Source organism: Cibotium barometz, chromosome 9, assembly GCF_041138505.1.
Source record: "Cibotium barometz isolate CiBa-2024 chromosome 9, ASM4113850v1, whole genome shotgun sequence".
NCBI lineage: Eukaryota > Viridiplantae > Streptophyta > Polypodiopsida > Cyatheales > Cibotiaceae > Cibotium > Cibotium barometz.
The window spans coordinates 26,692,778-26,703,190 of NC_141054.1; the positions used below are offsets into that span (position 1 = coordinate 26,692,778).

The 10,413-nt window shown below is 42.9% G+C and overlaps 1 protein-coding gene across 1 annotated transcript; it reads right to left on the reverse strand.

The window, feature by feature from the left end:
• Positions 1 to 1,375: 1,375 nt before the first annotated feature.
• Positions 1,376 to 4,735, reverse strand: LOC147635394 (pentatricopeptide repeat-containing protein At2g33680-like). Its single transcript, XM_086802263.1, has one exon. The coding sequence runs from the start codon at positions 4,733 to 4,735 to the stop codon at positions 1,376 to 1,378; it is 3,360 nt and encodes a 1,119-aa protein (XP_086658389.1).
• Between the last annotated feature and the right edge of the window lie 5,678 nt (positions 4,736 to 10,413).

Genomic DNA, 10,413 nt, shown 5'->3' on the forward strand with positions numbered 1-10,413 from the left:
TAACTTCGACACATGGTCTCATGGAATGCATTTATTTTAGGTTATGCAAAACACATGCATGGAGAGAAAGTACTTGACTATTTTGAACAAATGCAACATAAGGGTTGTGAATTAGGAGCCACATACAAGGGCTGTGAAATACATGATGGTGGTTTCAAATATAGGTCTTGTGAAATACAGTAATTACTAAAAATGTTCATCTAGGAGAAAGCACTACTTCCTAGGAAGAAGGGGTGCAAGGCGGAGAGAAACCAAGCTCAACCACTACACATGCATGCCTACGTGCACAGACGTGAGCCAGAGCTACGTCGTGTCAATGTTGGTGGAAGTTGGACACATGCACATAAGACTGACAGTGACAGGTTGGTGTATCAGAATGAGCAGTCCTGAACTTCCCTCACTATAAACAATATCAAATGTGGCAAGAGGATAATTCTGTATATCCCAATGGGCATACTTTTGTGGCCTTAATGAAGTTTTGTGTAAAGCTGAAAGATTTAGAAAGAGACCTCGCAATACATACTGAAGCCACCAAAATGGAGTGCTGAAAAGGGATCTTTTAGCACCTTGCTTAGTATGTATCTCAAATGTGGCTTGCTTGCCAAAGCTTGGGAAGTGTTTGACCAGCTTCCAGTTCTTGTGGACTGCACTTAATGCAAGATATGCCAAACATGGGCATGGTGAGGAGGCACTCCACTGTTTTGAGCCAGCTTTAAAAAGTCTGGCAACCTCTCCTGTACGACCTCTTTGTTACCTCTATCCTGTTTAGGATCTTGCCAGTGAAATTCTACATGACAAAAACTCTAAAGCTGATGCATTTCCCTTCCCATATCTGGCCTCTTTCTTCCCAATAAAGGCCTCACAATGCTGGGGCTGAGCATACGAAATTCTATTGCTTATACCTGCTCCTCCTGCAGTACTAAGCAATCCTTACCCCCTCCATATGTTGCATGGATGCAATCCCTCTTTCTTTCTTTTCTTGAGTAGATCCACCTATAGTCACGATATTGGTTGCCCGATCAGAACTTAACGGTTGTGGCCACAACACCAACGGGTGGCCAGCAGGAATTGAACTCAGGACCTCCCCTTTCTGAGTTCTAAGCTGGGCTACACACCCGCTGGTTTCTATGGATGCAATCCTGCTCTTACTATGCTTCAAATCATCTGTGATATGACATCTTCTCTAAGCAGTTTCCCCTTGTGATACACAGCTCGACAGGCAGCCAAATGCCTTCATGTTGCATGTTGTGAGTGCTGACCATCTCCTACGTTTGAAAAAAATAGGATCTACTCATGCTCAATCCAGATCTCACCAAAGCTTTTTCCAAACACCACTATTTTGTATGTACAAACAAACCTGGTTTTGCCCACAGCTCTAGATGTTGGACATCAACACATATGCAGAAGCGTCCTTGGACTGTTCATGCATTGCATGATCAAATGCCTGTTTTCCAAACTCCACATTGCCATGCATCCGACATGCAGCTAGCAAAGCCAACCACGTCACCAGATCAGGCTGCATCGGCATCCTTGACAAGAAGTTTTGCACCATTGTAAAGTCCCCTGACTGTCCAAGAAGGTTTATCAAAGTAGCATGATGCTTTTTGTCTGGAACTATGCCATAGTTTTTGCTCATGCATTCAAAACACTCAACACCCTTGTCAACAAAGCCAACATGACTGCAAGTGGAGAGAAGGGAGAGAAATGTGATTCCATCTGGTATAATACCTATTACCTGCATGGCTTCAAAAGTATGCAGAGTTGCTGCGCAGTTTCCTTCTTGGGCATAGCCCGAGATTAGTGCATTGCATGACACCAGATCAGGCCGGGGTAGACCCTCAAAGACTGCCTGAGCATCTTCGAGGCTTGCGCAAGTCCCATATGCATGAACAAGACTGTTTGCCACAAGTAAATTCAGATTGTTCCCATTAGAGACAAAAGTGAAATGAACATGCCTACAGATGTCCATGCTTGCTATCTTGCTGCAGGCTTGCAAGACTCGAACAAGTGTCATATCATTCATGGTCATACTCTCCTCTTGCATTTGTTTATACAGCAGTAAAGCCCTCTCTTGTAGGCCCTGCTCAATATATGTTGAAAGCATGGCATTCCATAAAGCAACATCACGATGAGACAAGTGATGATACACATTCTCGGACTCCGCAACGCTCCCACAGTTGCCATACATACTCACGAGGGCAGTGCCAACATAGACATCCAAAGCAACTCCCTTTCTCTGTGCATCAGCATGTAATGCCCGACCGATTTCTAAAGTCAATGCTTTGTTCGAAAGCCCCTCTCCAACAACAGCTTTTTCCTTCCCTGCAAGGTTGCAGCATGCTTGCAGTGCGATCACAAAAGTCCAATCATCTGGACTGATGCCATCCTCTTGCATTTGTCTGTACAATTGTAAAGATTTCACTCCTCTGCCCTGTCCTGTGTATGCCAAGAGCATCCCAGACCATGCCACAACATCGCACTGAGACAATCCACCAAACACATTCTCTGCTTCTCCAATGCTCCCACACTTACCATACAAATTCACAAGAGCACTACCAATAAAAAAGTTGGATGCAAAGCCCTTCCTCCAAGCATCGGCATGTAATCCCTTGCCAATCTCCAGAGACCTCACTTTATTCAATCCTCCCTCTGCACTGACAACTTCTTCCTCTTCTGCAAGGGCGCCGCATGCCTGAAGGGCAATTAGGAAGGTCCAAGCATTTGAACTTACACCTTCCTTTTGCATTTGCCTGTACAGCTGTAAAACCTTCTCTGCTTGGCCTTGCTCACTATATGCAGACAACATAGAATTCCATGACACAATGTCACGCTCAGACAAGACACCAAACACATTCTCTGCTTCCTCTAAGCTTCCACACTTGCTATATAACCTCACAAGAGCGCTCCCAAGAAAGGCATCAGAAGCAAAGCCCTGATTTCGAGCATCAGCATGCAATGCCTGGCCAATCTCCAAAGATATCAATTTGGTTGGTTTCCCTTCAACAATAACAGCACTTTCTTTCTCTGCAAGAATGCAACATGCTTGCAGAGCAATCATGAGGATTGGCTTGTCTAGAATCACACTTTTATCTTGCATTTGTGTGTACAGCTGTAATGCTTTCCCTCCATGCCCCTGCTCAACATGACCCGAGAGCAACACACTCCATGACACAACATTGCACTCAGACAATCCAGCAAACACATTCTCTGCTTCCTCAATGCTGCCACACTTGGCGTACATACTCACAAGGGTGCTACCAACAAAGACATCAGAAGTGAAGCCTTTACACCATGCATCAGCATGTAATGCCTGGCCGATTTCCAGAGACATCACTTTGATATGTTGCCCCTCTATAACAACAGCTTCTTGCTTCTCTGCAACCATGCAACATGCTTGAAGGGCCACTGCAAAGGTTCGTGCATTTGGGCTTACACCTTCGCATTGCATTTCTCGATACAGCTGCAACGCCTTCTCTCCTTGACCATTTTCAATATATGCTGCAAGCATCGCAGTCCATGATACCACGTCACGATGCAACATCACACCAAACACTTTCTCTGCTTCCACTATGCTCCCGCACTTGCCAAATATACTCACAAGGGCATTCACAACAAAGAGATCTGAAGTAAATCCCTTTCTCCACACCTCAGAATGTATCATTTGGCTGATTTCAAAAGGCATTACTTTGAGTGCCCACCCACCATCCACAGCAACAGCTTCCTCCTTCTCTGAAAGGATGCCACATGCTTGAAGGGCGATCACAAACGTTCGTTCATTTGAAATTATGGTCTCCTCCTGCATTTGTCGAAATAACTGTAAGGCCGCCTCTCCTTCACCATTCTCAACATATGCTGAAAGCATCGCATTCCATGATGCCACATTGTGCTGCCACATCTCTCCAAAAGCTTCCTCAGCTTCCAGAATGCTCCCACACTTGCCATACATGTTTACGAGGGTGCTACCAACAAAGACACATGAATCAGAAAATCCCTTTTTGCAGGCATCAGCATGTAGTTTCATGCCTTCTTCAACTGCAGGAATGTTGCTGCACGCTTTGAGTAAGCTGACAAATGTGTACTTGTTTGGCTGCACACCTTCCTCCAACATGCAGCCATACAATCTCAACGCTTCCTGCCCTTTTCTGGAATCCGTGTAGATAGAAATGATGGATGTCCAGGCGAACACTGTACGGCATGGCAATTTGTGGAATATTCGGCATGCATCTTCGAAACCGCCACACTTTGCGAATGTTAAAACCAGATACTCACCGACAACAGTGAACTGGAGACTGTCTAGAACTACATGAGCATGCACTTGCCTGGCCTGATTCAGGGAATTACTCTTGAGACATGATTTCAACAGAGACAAGTACTTACTTGGAGAAGCTATGGTCCCATTCAACTGTCTGTTCTTGCACAGAGCTAGAATTTGATCATTTAGCGCTCTGAATGAAGAACTCTGCAGTTCCTTTGGGTTTCGCTGTTGCGGAGGAGGCCTCTGCTGCAGAAGTGTCTCGCAGGAGCTCCTGTGATTGAAGTCTGCATGGCTTTGTTTGAGTTTAGTAGGGTTAGGGTTTTCCCTATCCTGGCAGAAGAGGTCATCCAAGAGGTGGCTCTGTGCCTCTTCTTCATGGTCTGCGAAACCCTTGCTCTCTGTGGTGGAAAAAAGGGCATGGGAATGCCACTTCCGTAGAGAGCCGCTGCTTGCACGGCAAGGGAGTCCCAATCCAGCCATATACGCTTCGCCTGTCTCATCCTCCTGTGCGTTAACCTGCTCCGATTCTTCGATTCGATTGCCCTCATGCTCCACATTTGCAATTGATGTACAGGGAACCTCGTTTTGCGAATGGCTTCACACTTGTACCGCCCATGTCATTTTAAGATGGCGAGATAGGCCGCCCAGGGAGATGGACTAGGAAACTGTCCATCCATTAGGATGAACATGGAAATTCCCCCCTTTTCTTGGGATTCTCCATGTTTTGTTGGAGTATGTAAAAATCTTAAGTGGGTTCAACACTATAAGAGGATGTAAAAATCTTAAGTGGGTTCAACACTATAAGAGGATTCAATAGCGGTGTATACAACGTGCACTATAAGAGGATACAATATGAAATGTATACAAGAGAACACTCACAAGAAGTAGGATCTTTCACAACAGAACTTTAAACTCAAATTGCACAATAACAAAAATTGAGAAGAATTTTGTGATACAATAGATGGCAAAGCCCCACCGTATGCTCCTACAAAGGCAGCTTCAATGGTTGATTTGGAACTTCTAAGAGAGTGTATGCTAGTAGAAGCTAGGGAGTAAAGTCAGGATGATGACTAATGAACTGTGTGGAGAAAGGGGTTGGTCATGTATCCATATAAGCCTGTATACGTGGGGCTAAAGCTAGAGAATAAACTCAGGATGATGATTGATGAACTGCATGAAGAAAGGGGCTGGTCATGTATCTATATAGGCATGTATACACAAGGTGGCCATGACATGGTCGTGTAGCTCGACGATCATAGTCGGTTCACCATCCACAGTGTAGATTCGACCCCACAAAGATGAACTAGAAAATGTTATCCCACGGTCATCCTGGTGGGCCCTGTTTGGGCCCCATAATGTTAGGATAGAGTGTCCAAGAATAAAGGCTACCTACTCCATGTGTGGATTGTTATGACATAATGGTCTAGTGTAACATATAGCCTTTTTGGCAATGTGTCAAATCTAATCCAAGTCAGCTCTAAACTAGATTATGGCCTCCTAGGTCACCTTCCCGTATATGAATACGAGGATGTTGGGCTCCCGGGCTGCTCAACCATGGCTACTCATCATAGTGGGTGGCCCGTACTACCAACATGAGCTAGCTGGTTCTTGCCTGGGTAATACAATGTGAGGGTGGAGCATTGATATCCAACAAACACATCATGATATTTGTTAGAGTGTGGACACATCATGATATTTGTTAAAGTGTTGGACCAATATTCTTAGGTTGGTAGATTCCTTAGTGCTCACTTCTGCTAGTGGACACTTTAATGGATGTATGTTTGGCTTTTGGTTTTGTGCTCTTACGTATGTTTGGCTTTTGGTTTCATGCTCTTATGTATGTTTTGTATGAAAGCTACTTGAGAAATGGCTCATAACCATGCTTGAAATAGTTGGCTTAATGTTTTAAGATTTTAGTTTGTTCATATAAGTTGGCATTCAACTCTTGGATGCTTGGTTGATGTTAGCTAGTTTTAGGTTCAATAGATTATGCATTGTTGAAATATGTAAGCTTGGGTTATTTGGTTGAGTGTGTGAACGTACCTTAAAGGTGCAAGATATTATCTTGTGAGTGTTGAGATATCGAGCTCATCTAGTGAGGCGGTGGACACTGATGACCCACCTGGGGGATAGGCCCCACACTTACAGCACTAGCATGGCTGGTGAGATCATGGGTGATATGTGGCTAGTGGGATGATGGGCTATGTGACAGCCATTCTAGAGACTGGCATAGTTATAGCGCCAGCTCATTTAGTTGGGTTCACATTACAGAGAACCCTAGTATGTATTTGGTTGAGTACCTTTTCATATGTGTGTACTCTTATCTTTGTATATGGTGTGTTGAGTGTTGTGTAAAGAAGAAGAAGATTTTCAGCCTCTCACTTGTGTGTTCTCTTTTAGGATTTTGTGAGTGTGTGTACGCTTGCAAGAGCTCAAGCTCTCTTCTCCCCTGCATCTTTTCATGGTATCAGAGCCTGGTTCATGCTAAGGGCTGAGCTGCAAGCAAGAGAAGCACAGGAAGCGGTACGAGGGTAAGAGCTTCAACTACTCTTCCCTATTTGTGTTGGCGACTACACCCTTGTCGGGAGCTCTACGGGAGACATCGGCAAACGATCTCTGATTGAGGAGCTTTCTTCACAGGAGTAAAGCTATAGGGCAACTATAATGTCCTATTGGACCTATTGGACAAAATTTTTTGGGCCAGAGACGTGTTTCGGGCGCGTTAGGACCTCTGTTTTTCAGAAAGCAGGCAATTTCGAGCACTGTGGGTAAGTCATCAATTCTATGCAGAACTCTATTTTAAGAACTGCAGGAAGACAGATTGGTTGTGCAGACATTGTGTGTGCTGCAAGGAGGTCAACACTTGCCATTGGGTGTATGTATGCACATTGAGGTCACTGGTTGTGACATTTGAGTGTAGTACAGTATCGCTGTAGAAAATACAGCAATTTGTGCAAGACAAACCAAAGTGTTGTTTCTGGTAAATTTGTGAGTCTGACAAGATGTCAAATGATGGCATAAACCAGATTGTTGCTGAGAAGCTTGATAAGAACAACTTCCATGCTTGAAGGTTCAGGTTGACAAACTTCCTGATGGGAAAGGGTTATTGGGACTACATAGAAGGTGAGCATGAAGAGGCACCGGAGATACCGGAGATCAATCCGACTGCTGCAGATGTGAAAGACTTCAAGGATTGGAACCAAGGAGCCAGAATAGTTATGTATTGGCTCTCTATCAGTATACAGGACACCATGATTGGGCACATACAGGATGCCAAGTCCCCCAAGGAGGCGTGGGACACCTTGGTAAAACTCTATGAAACACCAAGGCACAAAAGATACAGTTGAAGAATGAACTTCATACTGTGTGGAGAAAAAGAGTATGTCTGTGAATGACTGTACATTGAAGATCAAGGGTATTGTGGAATCCCTTGCATCTATCTATTGGTGTTTCAGTAGATGATGATGATAAGGTGGAAGTTTGTCTACGTGGTCTTGAGCCACAATACAAGGCGTTCAAGACGTCTATTCAGACTTGGGAAAACATCCCCAATTTCACAGATTTGGTGTCTATGTTGTGTTGAATATGATAACTAAGCTATGAAGATTAATCAAAAACATACTCAAGGTGGATCAAAGATTGTACAAGACATCATGAATATGAGGGACAAAAATTGGTATATGCAGAAAATTGATATGAGATTAGCACAAGAAGACACTAATTGTAATTAGACATGAACAAACTTACATAATCACTTGACCACGACTTGTACCTTATTTAGAGACTCCTCTACCCTATTTTTAGTTGCATGGTTGCATGAACAACATGCAACCATTTGTAGGCTTTACACACCACTGACCACTAGCCTATCCACCACATATTAATTTGGACTAAGGAGTTGGGATTACATTTATCCAACAATCCCCCCCTTAAGACCAACTTCTTACAAAACATGAATCAAGTCTAACAAACCTCCTTTGACACAATGAGTAAGAGTCCCCCCTTAACAACAACGTAGGGTAGTGTACTCTCCTCTACAACTTGTCAAGTTGAAACAACATAAGTCTTGACTCAACCACATACATGACATAATCTAAAAAGCATACTCCTCATCTACATCTTTTATACTGAGACTAGAACAAAGATTGGTTTCTTCTTGTTGGTTGACTTCTTCAACCACATGTGCCTTTGCTTGCTTTTGATCTTTTTGGTAGCACTTTGAGGATGGATGATTCGTCTTTCCACAATACTCACAAGGATGTTTGGAGAAACAATCCTTAGTAAGATGATTTGTACAACCACAAATAGTACACTTCTTCTTTGCCGATGTCATAGTAACAGTATATGCATAAGGATCTATCACATCCTTTGTAATCTTCTTGTCTTCTTCCTGCAAAGAATTTATGATACTTTCCAAAGAAGGGACTGGCTCCTTCTCTTTAAGTACCGTCACAATTTGTCTAAAGCTTGAAGGTAAGCTTTTGAGCAAGATAGCAATAGCATCTTCTTCAAGAACAGGAGATTTAATATAAACCAACTGTGTCATTAAGCTCTTCAACCTGTTAATCAAAGCTGCTAAATTTTCATTACTCTCCATGGTTAGATCAAAGAGTTGCATCTTCAAACTGATCTTGGAATGCTTTGCCTTTGCACCAAAAGTACGTTCTAATAATTCCCAAGCTTCCATAGTTGACTCAACATCATCAATATAATGAATAAAATCATCTTCTAAAGCAGTAATGATAATACCAAGTGCTTGTTCATCTTTTGCTTGAAGTGCAGCCGTTGTAGCTCTTGTAATTGCAGCAGAAATACCTGCTTCATCTTCAGTAAGTGGCTTGACCATACTCCACAGATTTTTCTTCATGAGGTAGCCCTTCACCTTGATTTGCCAGGTATGGAACCCAGTTCCGTTGAATTTGTCAGGAAATTTGGAACTCATGATGATGAAATATGATGATTAATGTTGAAAACTTGCTCACATAGATGATTTAAGCCCAAATAGTAAAAATATCATCAATATAAATCAAAATTGGTATCACCATGTAGGAGGAGCAAAAATTGAAGAAAAGGGGCGACTGGAAATTAGCTTCATACTGCAGCTACAGTGCACCAAATAGCACAAGATTTGATATGCTGAATCTTCACTTGATGGACTTACATCACCTCAAAGGAATTGTCTCAATTCGAAGCGAAGACGGCAAATTGCTGCGCTGAACAGAAAACGGGCGATTTGGCTAGCGATGAGAAACTCGTGCTGCTGCGTTGAAATTGGATGTTGAGCTTCAAATTGTAGCAAGCGTGGGAGCTAAGCTAAGAGCCTATATCAAAATATTAGGGTTTCATCCACTCAGGTGCAAGCATGGAAGCAAACTACAGCAAGAGGTCCAAACAGCAAAAAAACTCGCTATGGTGATTAAGAAAGTAATTAGGGTTTTTGTTAATAAACTAAACCTAATTGAGTCAAGCTTTGATACCAAATATTGAATATGATAACTAAGCTATGAAGATTAATCAAAAACATACTCAAGGTGGATCAAAGATTGTACAAGACATCATGAATATGAGGGACGAAAATTGGTATATGCAGAAAATTGATATGAGATTAACACAAGAAGACACTAACTGTAATTAGACATGAACCAAACTTACATAATCACTTGATCACGACTTGTACCTTATTTAGAGACTCCTCTACCCTATTTTTAGTTGCATGAGTTGCATGAACAACATGCACCAACCATTTGTAAGCTTTACACACCAACCACTGACCACTAGCCTATCCACCACATATTAATTTGGACTAAGGTGTTGGGATTACATTTATCCAACATGTTGATTATAGAAGAGAAGAGCTTGGGTGAAGACCAACAGTCTTCACAAAACAAAAACAATTCAGAGCAACAGGCCTTCTACACAAGTTCAGAAAGAGGACGAGGTAGAGGCGGCCAAGGAGGTGACCGAACATGTAATCAGAATTATGGCCAGCAGAGCAGCAACAACAACAATCCCAGAATTCACACAACAACAACAACACGCAGGTGGAAGAGGCCAATTCAGAGGCAGGGGCAGTCAAAGAGGTTGTGGAAATTGGCAAAGGCAGGCTGTAAGCCTATCTCAGTGCCATTGGATCAGAATGGCAAGTTGAGTGCAGATTC

Excerpts from the sequence above, each read along its gene's own strand:
- LOC147635394 (XM_086802263.1), bottom strand. The coding sequence starts at position 4,735 with ATGGCTGGATTGGGACTCCCTTGCCGTGCAAGCAGCGGCTCTCTACGG.